Source organism: Ranitomeya variabilis, chromosome 8, assembly GCF_051348905.1.
Source record: "Ranitomeya variabilis isolate aRanVar5 chromosome 8, aRanVar5.hap1, whole genome shotgun sequence".
In the NCBI taxonomy this organism is placed as follows: domain Eukaryota; kingdom Metazoa; phylum Chordata; class Amphibia; order Anura; family Dendrobatidae; genus Ranitomeya; species Ranitomeya variabilis.
The window spans coordinates 160034403-160052587 of record NC_135239.1 but is presented as its reverse complement, the minus strand read 5'-3'; the positions used below and the strand labels follow the sequence as shown (position 1 = coordinate 160052587).

At 46.7% G+C, this 18185-nt stretch overlaps 1 protein-coding gene and 2 non-coding genes across 3 annotated transcripts; all 3 read left to right on the top strand.

Annotated features, from left to right (window-relative positions):
* The first annotated feature begins 8599 nt into the window (after positions 1-8599).
* On the top strand, positions 8600-17761 carry RPL3 (ribosomal protein L3). The gene is made up of 9 exons (XM_077277409.1): positions 8600-8738; positions 9118-9310; positions 11620-11788; positions 13043-13178; positions 14802-14988; positions 15272-15432; positions 15524-15625; positions 17098-17313; positions 17638-17761. The coding sequence occupies exons 1-9, from the start codon at positions 8736-8738 to the stop codon at positions 17677-17679; spliced, it is 1209 nt and encodes a 402-aa protein (XP_077133524.1). The 5' UTR covers positions 8600-8735; the 3' UTR covers positions 17680-17761.
* Positions 15105-15197, top strand: LOC143788946 (small nucleolar RNA U83B). Its single transcript, XR_013218763.1, has one exon. It is a non-coding gene; the product is annotated as a small nucleolar RNA U83B (small nucleolar RNA).
* LOC143788947 (small nucleolar RNA U83B) lies at positions 16656-16746 on the top strand. Its single transcript, XR_013218764.1, has one exon. It is a non-coding gene; the product is annotated as a small nucleolar RNA U83B (small nucleolar RNA).
* Positions 17762-18185: the final 424 nt, after the last annotated feature.

The window sequence follows — 18185 nt, the reverse complement described above, 5'->3', positions numbered from 1 at the left end:
CCAGTGTTTTTTTGTGCGGATTTCACCTGCGGATTCCTATTGAGGAACAGGTGTAAAACGCTGCGGAATCCGCACAAAGAATTGACATGCTGCAGAAAATACAACGCAGCGTTTCTGCACGGAATTTTCCCCACCATGGGCACAGCGGATTTGGTTTTCCATAGGTGTACATGGTACTGTAAACCTGATGGAAAACTGCTACGAATTCGCAGCGGCCAATCCGCTGCAGATCCACGGCCAATCCGCTGCGGATCCGCGGCCAATCCGCTGCGGATCCGCAGCCAAATCCGCACTGAGTGCACATGCCATAACCCTAACCCTACCCCTAACCCTACCCGTAACCCTAACCCTACCCCTAGTTCTAACCCTAGTTCTAACCCTAACCCTAGTGGAAAAAGAAAAAAAATATATTTTCTTTATTTTATTATTGTCCCTACCTATGGGGGTGATAAAGGGGGGGTTTATTTATTATTTTTTTTATTTTGATCGCTGTGATAGAACCTACCACAGCGATCAAAATGTACTTTGTAATGAATCTGCCGGCCGGCAGATTCGGCGGGCGCAGAGCATGCGCCCACCATTTTGGAAGATGGCGGCGCCCATGGAGGAGGCGGACGGGCACCGGGAGCCTCGGTAAGTATAAGGGGGGGAGATCGGGGCACGGGGGGGGCGTCGGAGCACGGGGGGGTGACATAGGAGCACGGGGGGAGCGGACAGGAGGACGTGGGAGCGGAGCACAGGACGGAGGGGACTACGGGACAGATCGGTGGCTTGGGGGGGCGATCGGTGGGGTGGGGGGGGTCACTTCAGTATTTCCAGCCATGGCCGATGATATTGCAGCATCGGCCATGGCTGGATTGTAATATTTCACCAGTTTTTTAGGTGAAATATTACAAATCGCTCCGATTGGCAGTTTCACTTTCAACAGCCAATCAGAGCGATCGTAGCCACGGGGGGGTGAAGCCACCCCCCCTGGGCTGAAGTACCACTCCCCCTCTCCCTGCAGATCGGGTGAAATCGGAGTTAACCCTTTCACCCGCTCTGCAGCGACGCGATCATTCCATGACGCCACATAGGCGTCATGGGTCGGATTGGCACGGGTTTTCATGACGCCTACGTGGCGTCAAAGGTCGGGAAGGGGTTAAATGAGGGGTACCAACAATTTTGGCCACGTGTGTATATGGATGCTAACTGCGGTTTAGGCACAGAATTTGCTGGATTTCTTTTGAGGGCGAGGAGCCATAGCACTTTTCCAGAGCCTTTGTGCTACCAGTAATATGGAAGCCCCCTATATTTCCATTAACAGATGAAGGACCTGAGTGGGGACTTGCTTTTTTTGAATTGATCTGAAGCTTTTGTTAGGAACATTTTACATAACGTTTTTCGATCACAGTTATCCGGCGCTCTACGCTGAGCACTTACTTTGCGGTTTTCATCTAAATCTCTGAGTGACGTGATTCAGATGAAACCTCTGAGGGATCCATTCACTATAATGAGGCAGCAGAGTTACTCTGGTCTCCATCTGGCCTCTGTTCAGCGTTTTTCTCATCTTTCCAGAATTGCACAAATCTGAGGTCAACAGCACAATTATATACCTAAAAAAATGCACCCCGCCGGATCACAGATCTGATGGCATTCACAGTTCCTCCATCTGCCTCATTATAGGGAATCTTCCTGACAGAGGTTTCGGCTGAATCATGTATTTCAGAGATTTACACGGAAGCCCCGGTGTAAGCGCTTAGCGTAGAGTGCAGGATAATTGTGTGCCGAGCCTTACTGCCATCTTTGGTAGGCAGAATGAAAAAAACACAGCAGGTGCATTGGTTTTACTTATTTTTTACACCGTTGCTTGTGCAGTATAAGTTATTAGGCGAGTTTATTCTTCGGGTCGATGCGATTACAGGGTTACCAGAACATGCAGCATTACCTTACACAACTCTTGCCTATAATACTGTACTGATTGAGGAAGGTCTGTATGCGAAAATATCATTTATTTGAAGCAAAAAGTCTCTTCAATGGGCCAGAGTTTCTACATCTTACTGTATGTAGAAAAAAGGCGCACACAGAACAAAGAAATCTCTATTGAGACAACATTAATAAAAGCAGTAAAAAAAGCACGTGGACCAGTGTTACTCAGTAGTAGCCCCTGAAGAAGGCACGCCACCGAAACACGCGTAGGGGTTATGGCACCATAGCTGACTGCAGGTAAACTATTTTACTATATCTCTGGCAGCACTATACAGTTAGGTCCATATATATTTGGACAGAGACAACATTTTTCTCATTTTGGTTATAGACATTACCACAATGAATTTTAAACAAAACAATTCAGATGCAGTTGAAGTTCAGACTTTCAGCTTTCATTTGAGGGTATCCACATTAAAATTGGATGAAGGGTTTAGGAGTTTTAGCTCCTTAATATGTGCCACCCTGTTTTTAAAGGGACCAAAAGTAATTGGACAGATTCAATAATTTTAAATAAAATGTTCATTTTTAATACTTGGCTGAAAACCCTTCGTTGGGAATGACTGCCTGAAGTCTTGAACTCATGGACATCACCAGACGCTGTGTTTCCTCCTTTTTGATGCTCTGCCAGGCCTTCACTGCGGTGGTTTTCAGTTGCTGTTTGTTTGTGGGCCTTTCTGTCTGAAGTTTAGTCTTTAACAAGTGAAATGCATGCTCATTTGGGTTGAGATCAGGTGACTGACTTGGCCATTCAAGAATATTCCACTTCTTTGCTTTAATAAACTCCTGGGTTGCTTTGGCTTTATGTTTTGGGCCATTGTCCATCTGTAGTATGAAACGACGACCAATCAGTTTGGCTGCATTTGGCTGGATCTGAGCACACAGTATGGCTCTGAATACCTCAGAATTCATTCGGCTGCTTCTGTGCTGTGTCACATCATCAATAAACACTAGTGACCCAGTGCCACTGGCAGCCATGCATGCCCAAGCCATCACACTGCCTCCGCCGTGTTTTACAGATGATGTGGTATGCTTTGGATCATGAGCTGTACCCCGCCTTCGCCATACTTTTCTCTTTCCATCATTCTGGTAGAGGTTGATCTTGGTTTCATCTGTCCAAAGAATGTTCTTCCAGAACTGTGCTGGCTTTCTTAGATGTTTTATAGCAAAGTCCAGTCTAGCCTTTTTATTCTTGACACTTATGAGTGGCTTGCACCGTGCAGTGAACCCTCTGTATTTACTTTCATGCAGTCTTCTCTTTATGGTAGATTTGGATATTGATGCGCCGACCTCCTGGAGAGTGTTGTTCACTTGGTTGGCTGTTGTGAAGGGGTTTCTCTTCACCATGGAGATTATTCTGCGATCATCCACCACTGTTGTCTTCCGTGGGCGCCCAGGTCTTTTTGCATTGTTGAGTTCACCATTGCTTTCTTTCTTTCTCAGGATGTACCAAACTGTAGATTTTGCCACTCCTAATATTGTAGCAATTTCTCGGATGGGTTTTTTCTGTTTTCAGAGCTTAAGGATGGCTTGTTTCACCTGCATGGAGAGCTCCTTTGACCGCATGTTTACTTCATAGGAAAACCTTCCAAATGCAAGCACCACACCTCAAATCAACTCCAGACCTTTTATCTGCTTAGTTGAGAATGACATAATGAAGGGATTGCCCACACCTGTCCATGAAATAGCCTTGGAGTCAATTGTCCAATTACTTTTGGTCCCTTTAAAAACAGGGTGGCACATGTTAAGGAGCTGAAACTCCTAAACTCTTCATCCAATTTTAATGTGGATACCCTCAAATGAAAGCGAAAAGTCTGAACTTCAACTGCATCTGAATTGTTTTGTTTAAAATTAATTGTGGTAATGTCTATAACCAAAATGAGAAAAATGTTGTCTCTGTCCAAATATATATGGACCTAACTGTATATGCAATTACTGATAGCACCTTGGTTTTTCTCCCGATGTGAGGGAGTCTTATGCACTTTTTAAATGACTCAGTATAAACAGGCCCACACTTTTTGCATTACAAGTTCGTGTTATCATGTATAAATTATCCTTAATTTGTTTTTGCTGTTCTTATCATGACTTTTCCCTGCAAGGCTGTGGGGCCACAAATAATTTTTGGCTCATTACTGAGTGTACTGGTCCACATGCTTTTTTACTGCTTTTATTAATGTTGTTCTTTGCTATATATGAGTTCTGTGTGCACTTTTTTTTTCTATATGCTCTGATCCTTTATGACGCTGAACTATACTATTTCAGCAGTCCTGTATATATTTTTTTATGCCTATATATGCTTTATTCTATCTGATTTACAAATACACAGGTTTTGTGGCACTGTTTTAGGAGTTAATATTTGTTTTATCTTACTGTATGAGTTTATTCTACACCAAAACAGATTTGTATGGAAGCACTGCTCTATTGCATAAATGCAGCCCCAATGTGAACAGTGCCACACCTGTTGTAGGAAAGAATTTAACCCCTGTCCCTCTGGTTATGTACCACCCTGTGCGATCACATAGGCGTCCTATTTCTAGGGGAACTCGTGCTCACACTTATCGGTGGGCGCTTTGCACAGGAATGTTTTTCTTCCCCCATTTGTGATAATCACTGGACACATATTTGCTCCATTACTTTAGAACAATAAACAGTGGGGGAAATGTTTACCTGCCCCATAATTATCTCCATAATATTGAAAATTTGGTGTAATAATTCTGGAGTCGTCTTCAGATATGCCCAAAATATTCCAAATGTTGTCTTGACTTTTTCTTCTCTCCTCACCTTCGCTCCCTGATGTTGGCACTCCGGGCTCTGTTTCCATAGCAGCTAATCAGAACTCTATTTGTGGGTCAGTGCAACCGCGCACGCTTACAGGCATCACTATGCAGACAGCAAGCAGCACAGCAACCGGAGATTGAGGGGAGAAATCATTCCTCATTATGTCTTGTAATGCACAAACCCTCACGGGTCGCTGAACAGACCCATATCCAAGGAGCACAGCCGACATTTGGATTACTGTTAATCTGTACAATAGGAGAACAGACAAAACAGTGAAAAAAGAACAATCACCCCATCTCCTCTCCCTCCCAGTTAAAATATTATCATTAGTCAAAGGTAACATGATTATAAAAATGTGAGCAGCTCATGCAGCCTTCGCCCCAGCACATACTCTGCTGGTCTGTGCAATGAGTCTTAAAGCTAATCTGCCACCAAAACACACTGCCTTAGAAAATCATAGTGGCAGCTGCTCAGTCCACTTCATTTCTGTAACTAGTGAGGTTCTGCGCATAATACCATATCTCCTGTATAGCTCAGTTTACACAGTGTGCTCGCCTTGGGAATCAATATTTGGAAACCCTGGAGGCAGTAACATAGTTTAGGAGGGATGAGGGGGAGTTTGCCACAGGCATTAGCATGGATGGCAGGACCAGCCCCAAGTGACTCTTCACTGAGTGGCCAGCAAGCGCCACTTCTACTAGCAGCACGTAGGAGCAATGAGTGCCCAGCAAGCGCTATCTTTAGTTAGGGTAAGGCAGTCTGGTTGCTGCTGTCAGCATTACCTACGCAAAGTGCAATAGTAGACATAACGGTCATCAGCTACTGTGCTCTGCATAGGAAGCAATCAAGATGCAGAGTGCAGCTGCTTGACAAACTCATTTTGACTGCTGCGCTTTGTTGCATAGGCAGCAATAGAGATACTGTATGACAGACTCTGCAGTTATAAGTAAATAAAAACTAAGACCCCCATTCACCAAGACCTGTCTTGACGAGGGGGCGTGTTGGAGTAAGCCGCTTGTGAATCATTAGGTTTTTAATGAATCCGACACGTCATGAAAGTGGCGTGCACCTCGCCAGAATTCTTACTCCAGTCATGACTTAGATGAGCTGTGGCATCACACCACCTTCCCATCTCTGCCACTTGGACTGAAAATGCCAGAAGTGCAAAATTTTTGTGCACCTCTGCATTGCGCAAAAATTTAGCGACTTTTTAAAGAGATTTACACCAGAATTCTGGGGTACCGTATATACTCGAGTATAAGCCGAGAATTTCAGCCCATTTTTTTAGGCTGAAATTGCCCCACTCGGCTTATACTCAAGTCATACCCAGGGGTCGGCAGGGGAGGTGGAGTGGCAGCTGTCTAAGCATACTCACCTGCTCCTGGCGCGGTCCCTGCTTCCCCGGCGCCGGCAGCTTCTTCCTGTAGTGAGCGGTCACATGGTACCGCTCATTACAGTAATGAATATGGACTCCACTCCCATAAGGAGGAGACAGTATGGGGAACAGGAAGGATGTGAGAGGACACAGTATGAGGGAGGGGAATAGTGTGAGGAGACAGTATGGGGAAAAAACTGAGTGGGCACAGAATAGAAACTGAGTAGTGGGTTTGTGGAATGGGGGACAGTGTAAGGGCACAGCCAGGAGGGGACAGTATACCAAGGAGGGGGAGTGTGATGAGAGAGTACAGTATAAATACTGAGCCCTATAAGGGGACACAGTATTAGAGGGCAGTGTGAAGAGAGGGCCGGTATGGAAAGGAGAGGACAGTGTGAAGAGCATGTACCATAAGAGGGACAGTGTGGGGGTCATACTTTGTGCAGACAAAATAGTGAGGAGCAATTTTTCATCCAGGAGCATTAGAATGACACTTGTATCTTTAAGGGCATCATGTGGAGATTTTCTGCAAAAGAGCGGAGAAGATGGAAGTCTGCAGAGATGGCTGTGGATGAGAAAACTCATCATGGGATCTGGACAAGATGAAGAAAAGAAGGAGATCACATGCTGACTAGACATGTGTGGCCTCACTAAATGAAAATGAACTGAGCGAGGCCAGGCACGTCTAGTCGGAATGTGGTCAGAAGCATACAAATCGCATGCTTGTTCTGACATGACTGTCCACTGGCAAGGGAGAATCCTAAATGTGTGCAGCGCATTAGTTGTGAGAATTCAGAAGCTGCGATGTCAGGATTCAGCTCTGCAGGTTCCAGTAGTCATCAGATGGACACTTCACTCATATGCGACTTTCACACTTATGGTCCTGTGACAACGAGCTTCTCTTCTGATTCTCTCAGTTGTTCACTGAACATTGAGAGAATTAGGGAGAGAGGCTCGTGGGTACATGACTAAGTGTGCAAATCACATATGTCCTTGGGGGGGGGGCCAAAATGAATTATTTCCCTGGGTGCCAGAAAACCGACATACACCTCTGCCTGTATGCTACTGCGAGCAGTGATTACCGGGTCCGGTGGAGAGATGTCTGTGCACAGGCAGTGAGGCAGGGACTGAGGGTGTGCACAAAGAGACTGGAGACCCGGAGACTGCCCATCCCAGTCTACGCCGTAGCCTGGAGCCTCATTATCATAGGAATATGTCAGTTAAATTGAACCTGTCACCCCCAAAAATCGTATGAGATAAGGCAACCGGCATCAGGGGCTTATCTACAGCATTCTATAATGCTGTAGATAAGCCCCCGATGTACCCTGAAAGAGGAGAAAAAGAGGTTAGATTATACTCTCCCAGGGGCGGTCCCACTGCGATCCGATGGGCGTTGCGGTGCGGGTCCAGCGCTTCCTATCTTCTTATGACGTCCTTTTCTTGTCTTCCTGCCGTGGCTGCGGCGCAGGCGTACTTATCTGCCCCGTTGAGGGCAGAGCAAAGTACTGCAGTGCGCAGGTGCTGGGCCTCTCTGACGTTTCCCGGCGCCCGCGCACTGCAGTACTTTGCTCTGCCCTCAACAGGGCAGATAAGTACGCCTGCGCCGGAAGACAAGAAGAGGACGTCATCCTATGAAGATGGGAGGCGCCGGACCGCGACGCCCATCGGATCAGACTGCATCGGGACCACCCCTGGGTGAGTATACTATAACCCGTTTTTCTCATCTTTCAGGATACATCGGGGGCTTATCTACAGCAGTCCAGAATGCATTATAGAATGCTGTAGACAAGCCCCTGACGCCGGTGGCCTTATCTCATGTGATTTTTGGGGTGACAGACTCCCTTTAATAAATTGTTTTCCTAAAGCTTTATAGTGCAGTTTTAGGTCAGGGAGGGATGGTTAGGGATCAGCTAGCAAGGTGCAGGGACAGGTAGTGATGGCTACTTGCGGACAGGTGCGGCACTGGCGGTTTTACACTTGCGGTGAGACATAACCACTGCTTGCAGCGTTTTTTTCCCATTGCTGCAGGTACCGCATTTGCCGGATCGCGGCAAAACCACAAGTGCCGCACATGTCTGCAAGTCCCATAGGGAATGAATGAGGCCGAACGCAGTATTGCTGTAAGTGATCCGTTACGCGGCAGATGCGGGAAAACTGCCGGATCTGCGGCAAAAGTCTACTTTCACATCAGCGATTCTTGCCAAAGTCACTGGCGATAGTGTCATACTCACCAAAGGGGAGGCAGCACTAACAGTGCCTAGGGCAGCAGAAACTCTAAATACGGCCCTGGCTGCACATACACACACAATGCCTCATACGTATTTTGAAAGAAGGGAAGAAAAACACAGGCCGGTTTTGAAGGGGTTAACAGCTCCCATTGCACAGAGCCGTGCTGCCGGCCGCACACTGATAGCAGCGGCCGCTGTGTGACCGCAGCGCTGGAGGCCTGTACCCACCACCCACCAGTGACCTGACGGGGGAGCGGCCGCCAGTCACGTGGTGGGCACTCGGTGTCGCGGGAACACAACTTGTGGGCGTGTCCTCACAGCGCGTCTATAAATAAGACACGCTCAGCGCCTTCCCTCCTCTCTTCTATTCCTTCCAGACAGGAGACGCGATGGTGAGTGCGGCGCTGCGGCCTGGAGTGAATCCGGCCTGTAGAGCAGCCATCCTGGCTCCGGCCCGGCTGTGCGCCTCACGCTTGTGCACGGGTGAGCCGCCCGGCGTGTGCGCGGCATTCATGTCCTGTGTGCCGGCGGTGAAGGGCGCAGCTGTAGTGGCCTGGACGTGACCGCCGCCATGAACACGTGACCGCCACTGCGGGAGGCCGCTGTGTCAGTCAGGCTGCTCCTCCGCTCCTTGTGCTGGGTAACGAGTGTTGCCGAGCAGCTCGTCCTGTGTGATGGCGGCGCGCTGCGGCTCGGCACTCCGCCAGTACTGGCTGCTCCGCTCCCGTCGGGGCCGTGTCGGTAACATGTGTTTCATGCTTTCTCCTCTAGTCTCACCGGAAGTTCTCCGCTCCCAGGCACGGGTCCCTGGGCTTCCTACCACGCAAGCGCAGCAAGAGGCATCGTGGCAAGGTGAAGAGCTTCCCCAAGGATGACGCGAGCAAACCCATCCACCTGACGGCTTTCCTGGGCTACAAGGCCGGCATGACCCACATCGTGCGGGAGGTGGACAGACCTGGCTCCAGTGAGTACGGCGTATTGTGGGCTGCGTTACACCGGTCCACTGCATCATGCTGCCCCAGCCACGGACGCTGGGGTCAGATCTGCCATCTGTAGGCTGACACCAGGGATCAGACCAGGCCCCCACCCGCTCACATAGGGCTTGTGTAGGGTGAATCCGCTGACGGGTCCCTTTAAAGGGAACCTGTCACCCCCAAAATGGAAGGTGAGCTAAGCCCACCGGCATCAGGGGCTTATCTACCTCATTCTATAATGCTGTAGATAAAGCCCCACTGTATCCTAAAAGATGAGAAAGTAGTTAGATTATACTCACCTGGGCGGTCCGATCCGATGGGTGTCACGGTCCGATGACGTCCTCTTCTTGTCTTCACGCTGCGGCTCCTGTTGAGGGCAGAGCAAAGTACTGCAGTGCGCAGGCGCTGGGCCTCTCTGACCTTTCCCGACACCTGCGCACTGCAGTACTTTGCTCTGCCCTCAACAGGAGCCGCAGCGTGAAGAGAAGAGGACGTCATCGTAAGAAGATGGGAGGTGCCAGACCATGACACCCATCGGATCGGAACGCCCCTGGGTGAGTATAATCTAACCTCTTTTTATCTTTCAGGTTACATCAGGGGCTTATCTACAGCATTACAGAATGCTGTTGATAAGCCCCTGATGCTGGTGGGCTTAGCTCACCTTCCATTTTGGGGGTGACAGGTTCCCTTTAATGTCACTAAGCTTCTGTGTCTATACTAATGAGCCTTGTAGCAGCAGGTGGTGTAAAGGGAGCTGCTCAGCTTGGATTGCTCCGCAGTGTGTTATGGGGTATGGGAAAAGACTTGGTATAACTCATTCAATATGGGAAAGACTTAACTGTAAATTGTTTTCAGCTTGCTGCTCATATCTGGGCTTATCCATCAAGAACAGGATGGAACTAGGCAGTGATTAAAGGGAATCTGTCACAAGGTCTTTACTACCCCAGCTGAGAGCAGCATGATGTGGGGGCAGAGACCCTGATTCCAGTTGTTACTTACTGGACATTTTGATAGCCCGTTTTCTCTTCTCCAAATCTACCAGTTCTCTGAATGCTGATCCTTGTATTTTCCCACCCACACCACTGGCAGTTTTCTGTCCCATGTGCAGAGCCGCCAATCTGTGTGGTGGGGAAAGGGCAAGGTTATACAGAGCTCATGAATTTGGAGCAGGTCCTCTAAACTTCTAGTAATCTGAGCAGTTAGTGTCACTTCACTAGAATTGGGGTCTTCTCTACATTATGGTGCTATAAGATTAGGGGGCGCTAACCTTCCCTTTAATGACCATTACATGAGTATAGAGGAGAGTTTCAGTAACTTGGACCATTCCTGTCAGTGCTGAACCCAGAATGAGACACTGCTGGCTGCAAATCAAATGCATGTTCCCTACAAGTCTGTAGGGACTTGTTCCCACAGCAGTCAGGTCTAATATTTAACGCTGTCTGGCTAATCTTGGCTAGTAGTGTTTCTGCACTGTTTGGTAGCACTGTGTAAGTACGTAAGGTGTCGGTTAAATTGCCTATCTTTTTGTTTAAAGAGCTATATATGATGAAACCCTTTCGACGGGCGGACTGATAGACTTCCTCTGGTGGTCTCTGTTGAATGTCGATTACTGACTGTAGCTCTTTATCTGCTTTTTTTTTATTTACAAGTTTTGTTTCTGTATAACCGGCCCACATCACTGATGGACAGTTTTCTGTGTACACTGCATAGGCAGAAACCTGCTAATTTGTGATGGGTGCAGGGTTGTACAGAGCTCATGAATATGGAGGTAAAAACTTTTGATAAAACTGATTTTTATAGAACCTACAACAAGCGGCGGCGGAGTGACTCTGGCATCTGGGTCTCTGCCCCTACATCATGCTGCACTCAGATTGAGTGTTAAAAAAAAAACTGCTGACATTCCCAATTGTAAAGGGAATATCTCCTTATTGACTGAGTTACAGGATAGCACAGTTTCTGGGTAGTCACGTGGCAGATTTTTCTATTGCACATTTCGCATGTCACTTTAAAACTAAAATTTGCATGAAGATTGGTGAAATCCTCAATGAGTCTGCAAAAGGCATGCTTTGGTAGCAATCCACAACCATGTCATCTTGCATGAAACTTTGTATACTCCTGGGTGATTTATTGGACCATTTTGAAATGGTGCAGGGCAATGTCCATAGAAGTCTGTTGCTGCTGAACTTAATTGTTTTCTCCCGAGTTTGTATGGTCTATGTACAAAGACTAGGAGAAAAGTCTGCAGTGACCTGTTCACAACTTATTGTCTGTACACCTTTTTATTTTTTTTATATCGTAGAGGTGAATAAGAAAGAAGTTGTGGAGGCAGTGACTATTGTGGAAACCCCCCCTATGGTCATTGTTGGAATTGTGGGATACGTCCAGACTCCACGTGGTCTTCGCAGCATTAAGACCATCTTTGCTGAGCACATCAGTGACGAATGCAAGAGGCGCTTCTACAAGAACTGGTAAGACACTGCTACTTCATGTATTCTGGAGGGTGGTTGATATAATGCAATTCATGGTCTCAAAAAGGAAGAGCATAGATTGTAGATGTTATAGTGAAGCTTGTAATTTGTTTTTGACTTCAAGGCACTCTGTCAGCACAGAATGATTGGTTAAACCCAGTACAGGTTCTCAGTGCTTTGTGGCAGATCCAAACATTTTCATACACCTTCCCACCAGCCTATTACCCCCTAATTTGATTGACAGCTCTGGCTTCATGGAGCCAGAGAAAGGAGATAGATGGAAACCAAGCGGATGGGAAGGTGTAGTTAAATGATTGGCCTCACCTTGAAGCACTGAGCACCTGTACTTGCTTCAAACAGTCATGCTGTGCGGAGTCCCTTTAAATGGGAACTGTAGGGATCAGTAGAAGGCAATGGAAGATCCATTGTAAAACTGTTTTAATCTCCACTTATGAGCCAGCTCTTCATCTCTGCTTTGCTTCCTGATCTCACCATTCACTATGGAGGAGGAGGGTGGGGGCAGCCAGCACAGAGAGATCCTCCTCCACCACCTAGTTTATTGAGAGGCAAGGGGGTAGGAAGACTTGAGAAGCAGAGGGAGACAAAGATTGTACTGAGCTTTCTAACAAGTCTCTTGCCTCGCCCTAGTTTTTCTTCATTGATTAGTGTTGCTGTATTTCCTCCCTACTGCTGCTTGTGCTACCGTAGGATTACCTGTGTGTATGTGAGAGATCACATCAGCTATTCTACTCCCACCAGCTCAGTTAGTTACAAATTTAGGCCTCTCCCAGAGAGGAACATGATTGAAAATGCAGGATACAAGTCACATAATGACCAGAGATGAGGGTCTTCCTCATGTACACACACTAGACTGCCTATTCTGTAAAGTGACATGAACGTACAGTTCCCTTTTAAGCATCTTAACTGTTGTAGCATTTTGCGATAACTCCCTGGTGCATAGTCTGCTCAGACATCCTCTTACATGCTTATTTAATGTGCGGCAAGGATCTGTTAACTTTTTTTGACCTTCATTTGCTAGTATTAATTTACATGGAATGAACATTGGCAGCTCCTCTCAGCTCTGGCCTTGTCTGCCTCTGTCTGATGAGCTCCAGGCTCCGCTTGCTGGCTGAAAATCTCCTTTGAAGCCATGCAATGAGCCAAACACCTGGAATGGTTTGGTGCCTTCCGCTCTTGTCCTTTCATTGGGGCATGATGAGGGTCCACTCCAACTTGCATGCTCTGCCATTGAAGGTATAAATCCAAGAAGAAGGCCTTCACCAAGTACTGCAAGAAGTGGCAAGATGAAGAAGGCAAGAAGCAACTGGAGAAAGACTTTGCAAGCATGAAGAAATACTGCCAGGTCATCCGAGTCATTGCCCATACACAGGTATGTGCTAGTTATTGCATGTTAGTCTGTTCTAGATCTAGTCTACCGTAGCCTTCAAAAACACACACCAGCATTTATGGGAATTTAAAATGTAATTTATTACATGAAACAGAAAAGTCCCATACACAAGAACCACAAAACTATAAATTCACATTGAGCACCAACACAAGTATAGGGCATTTTAGCTCTAGGCTACATTGTGACCCAAGTCTAGTACTGTGCGTTTAAAGGGAATCTTGTCACCAAGGTTTGCCACCTAATCTTAGCAGCATAATAGAGACATACCTTGATTAGTGATGTCACTTACTGGGCTGTTTGCTGTAGTTTTCATACTTTCTTGTTGCTAAAATAGATTTTCTCAATGGGGGACTAGTAAACCTCTAGCCAAGTAGTCAATCATATTTGTGTTATGTATAAGTCTGCAGTCACCACTAATGAACAACTGTGTACACTGTGCATAGGCAAAAAGCTGCCAATCAGTGGTGGGGTTATACAGAACTCTGCATTCATAACATCTGCAGCAGATAAAAATGGGTTTTTATTAAGACTGCAGTAATCTGCCCAGCAAATGATACATCACTGGGATCAGGGTCTCTGCCCCTGATGGGGGGTAGCAAGAACCTGGGGACAGATTCAATTTACGATTGTGATCAGAAAATCATTGAATGGTAAGACAGGCTTGCCTACTGTAAATATCACTCAGTATAAGCAGAAGTCTAGCGACCATCTGATAGCCCCCTTTAGTGCAGGCAAGGCTTAAAGATGTAGTCAACTATTTTAGCATTGATGTTCTATCCTTGGAACGTTCAGCTGCTAACTGAGTACTCGCCTGCCTATTCCATAGGAGGCGGATGAGTAGTACCCTGCGGCGGCCACTATGGGAAGACGGCCAGCTCTGCCGGTGAGCACTTGTGGCTGGCAGCAGCCACTGACAGATAACAGCTGATCGTCCCACAGACAGGACATCAATGCTGAAGTAGAGGACTACATCTTTAAGCCTTCCCTGCGCTAAAGGGGGCTATCCACAAGTGAGTGCTGATGGCTGCCATCAGTAACGGCTGATTGGGGATGCCAGGTGTCGGACCCTGACCTATCAAACATTGATTTATCCTAAGGATAGGACATCAATGACATAATGGGCAACCAGCTTTAATAGTGTTTCCAAGGAAAGTGCTTCCTGGCATTGCAAGGGCAAGAGCAATCGGTCCTCTATAATGGACACCAAACAATGTCCTTCAGACACGTTAACTCCCAATAGGTTTCATTTTGAGATTATGCATAATCTTATCAGGGGAACTGTAATAGAGTAGAGGTGGGGTGTTCTACTGATGATCTCAGCTTGCTCAAGCTACGTGTAACCTGGCATTCTGGCTACCCATGGACCGAATATATATGATGATGCTACACGAGTTTGCCATTGAGAGCTGTAAATTACACAGGACTTTGGCGTTATCAGATGTGGAGAGCAAATGATGAGATTCTCGACGGGCGGACAGATGATTGTTTCTGCAATCTTTGCTGAGTGTCGATTTTTCTGACTTGTACTCCTATTGATCTGAATCAGGTTGGAGCCTTGGCTAATTTTTAAGTAGAATTTAAAGCTTTACCTTTTGACCTTTTAAGATGCGTCTGCTGCCCCTGCGTCAGAAGAAGTCTCATCTCATGGAGATCCAGGTGAACGGAGGGACAATCGCAGAGAAGGTGGACTGGGCTCGTGAGAAGCTGGAGCAGCAGGTGGCAGTGTCTGGCGTTTTTGGTCAGGATGAAATGATTGACGTCATTGGAGTCACCAAGGGAAAAGGCTACAAAGGTGAGGCTGAAGGGTCTGCCACTTTCTATAGTGGATGATGTTGGGTTGGACAAAACAGTTTTTCCTTAATCTGGTCAGGAACCGTGACTTGTATGTACTGAACTTATGTGGTTTAGTTTGTTCTGTGATGAGGTCATGGAATAAGCACTGGGCACGGTGCCTGATAACGCTGAAGAATTATTCCATGCTGCCTTCCTTCTGAGAACAAGATGCCGTAAGGCTACTAAAAAGACCTGTGTAACTAATCTACTAACCTGTGGGCTTTTTTTTTCTTCCCACCCAGGTGTGACTAGCCGTTGGCATACAAAGAAGCTGCCACGTAAGACTCATAGAGGTCTCAGAAAGGTTGCTTGTATTGGAGCTTGGCATCCTGCCCGTGTTGCCTTCTCTGTGGCTCGTGCTGGCCAGAAAGGTTACCACCACCGCACAGAGATCAACAAGAAGGTATGTGATGTTAAAGTTGGCCTTACTTTGTTTAGTTTTTTTTTTTTTTTTTTTTTAGCACAATTAAACTAAAGTTTTGCTTTTCTTCCAGATCTACAAGATTGGGCAAGGCTACCACTCAAAAGATGGGAAACTTGTGAAGAGCAATGCTTCAACAGACTATGATCTGTCAGACAAGAGTATCAACCCATTGGTAAGCTCACTTTATGGTACAGTGTTGTCAATCTAGTGGTTCTTGCCAATGGCTAGCCTGCATGTATTTAAATGTAAGGGTACCGTCACACAGTACCATTTACATCGCTACGACGGCACGATTCGTGACGTTGCAGCGTCGTATGATTATCGCTCCAGCATCGTAGACTGCGGTCACACGTTGCAATCACGGCGCTGGAGCGATGCCGAAGTCCCCGGGTAACCAGGGTAAACATCGGGTTACTAAGCGCAGGGCCACGCTTAGTAACCCGATGTTTACCATGGTTACCAGCGTAAAAAAAAACAGTACATTCTCACCATCTGATGTCCGTCAGGTCCCTTGCCGTCTGCTTCCTGCTCTGACTGAGATCCGGCCGTACAGTGAGAGCAGAGCGCAGCGGCGACGTCACCGCTGTGATCTGCTCTCACTTTCCGGCCGGCAGACAGTCAGAGCGGAAAGCAGACTGCAAGGGACCTGACGGACATCAGATGGTGTGTATGTACTGTTTGTTTTTTTTTTTTTTTACTTTTACGCTGGTAACCACGGTAAACATCGGGTTACTAAGCGCGGCCCTGCGCTTAGTAACCCGATGTTTACCCTGGTTACCAGCGAACGCATCGCTGGATCGCTGTCACACACAACGATCCAGCGATGACAGCGGGAGATCCAGCGACGAAAAAGTTTCAAACGATGTGCTACGACGTACGATTCTCAGCTGGGTGCCTGATCGCAGTAGCGTGTCAGACACTGCGAGATCGTAACGATATCGCTAGAACGTCACGAATCGTGCCGTCGTAGCGATAAAAATGCCACTGTGTGACGGTACCCTAAGACTTGTCACCTTGATAGAGTATGTTTTGAACTCCATGGGGAATAGGGGTAAGCGTGAGTATTTGCTTGTCTCACGAAGCAATGCATTTTGTCAAGGATGATATACCCAAGATAAGAAAATTATCTCAAAAGAACATTAAAAAATAAGTTTGCAAAATAACCTGCACTACAGGTGGCTGTCCGTAGGTCTATATCGCTGACTGTCCTATGATGAAGCAATGGAATCCGCACTGGACAGTGCCTGAAAACCATGATTAAGACTTCCATGCTGCCTTCCTTCTGAGGACTGTGCTACCTGGTAGCAATCATTACATTGCCCTTAGGTCACATGCAGACTGTACTGTAGTCATATTAATGCTGCCTAACTTGTAATCTGATTAAAACACCACTGGACTGCAATCAGGAGGTGTTAATTGTATCTCTGGTTGAAAATACTCCTGGCTTCACCCTTTAGTCTGACCTTTTAAGTCTATAATATGAAGATTGTCATGTGCAACAAATCCCCTTTTAATCCATGGCCCCCTTTCCCTATAGGCATGCTTTGTAGCTAGTCACTGAAGATTGTCATGTAGGCATTGGTTTTTATGGTAACTTGTGTATTTTTTTCTGTGACCTTCACAATACTCTTCAATTCTTCTTAGGGTGGCTTTGTTCATTATGGAGAAGTGAAGAACGACTTCATCTTGCTGAAGGGCTGTGTTGTTGGGACCAAGAAACGAGTCCTTACCCTGCGCAAATCCCTCCTGGTGCAGACCAGCCGTCGTGCATTGGAGAAGATCGACCTCAAGTTTATCGACACAACATCCAAATTTGGACATGGCCGTTTCCAGACAGCAGAAGAAAAGAAGGCTTTCATGGTATGAATTTGTAAACTATTTGCATCCCTGGCATTATCTAGCAAATTTGCTTACAGTATTGGGCAGGCTTTCTATTTGAAGAGTCCTAACTTAATTTACAGAAACGTTGCACTGCTGTGCTCTGAATTATCTTGGTTAACTGTTGGTATTCCTCACTTTGAACTTATTGTTCAGCAGAGTGGCAACATCTGTTCTTGTATCACTCTTATACATTAAATGGTGTATGAGTTGCTACCCAGTAAGCTCGATGTCAACACCAAGATTAAATGTACAGTTTAAATGTAATCTCTCGCTGTGTACTAACCTAAAGTCTTTATCCCACAGGGTCCACTCAAGAAAGACCGCTTGGCGAAGGAGGAAGCATAAGTCTGACCATATATTGTGCCATCTACCACCTGGGCTACACTGCTGCATTGATAGATTTTTCATTAAATTCTATGAAACAATTCATGTGTCTTTTGCTTACTGAGTACATCAGTTTGTGGCATTTTAAAAATTATGTACATCTGGCTTTAGGGTGGTTGGACACGTGAAGCATGTGGGTTTACTTGGCTTCCCTGTACATGACATGTGGGTGGCTGAATGGTAAAACTGCGTGTACTGAATACATTAGTAATTTTTCCAGTCCACCACCTGACAGCACCATTAGAGGACGTCCTTCTTATCCGCAATGGGACAGGAACCACAAGCAGTTAAAAGGACCCTCCCCACTCCACGCACCAGTGTTTTTCCTGTCCCACTGCGGATAGGAACTGCAAGCGTATCCTCCGACGGTGCTGTGTAGATGGTGGGGATCAGGGGGCCCAGCCTTTCCCTTCCCCGCCGCAAGATATCTGCGGCTGATACCTGCAATGGGGGGGTCCCTCAGCCTC

Bases quoted from the DNA above. Each gene is read 5' to 3' on its own strand.
- RPL3 (XM_077277409.1), top strand. The intron at 9,311-11,619 runs GTGAGTACGGCG...TTTATATCGTAG, and splicing joins GGTGGACAGACCTGGCTCCA to AGGTGAATAAGAAAGAAGTT. The intron at 14,989-15,271 runs GTGAGGCTGAAG...CTTCCCACCCAG, and splicing joins CAAGGGAAAAGGCTACAAAG to GTGTGACTAGCCGTTGGCAT.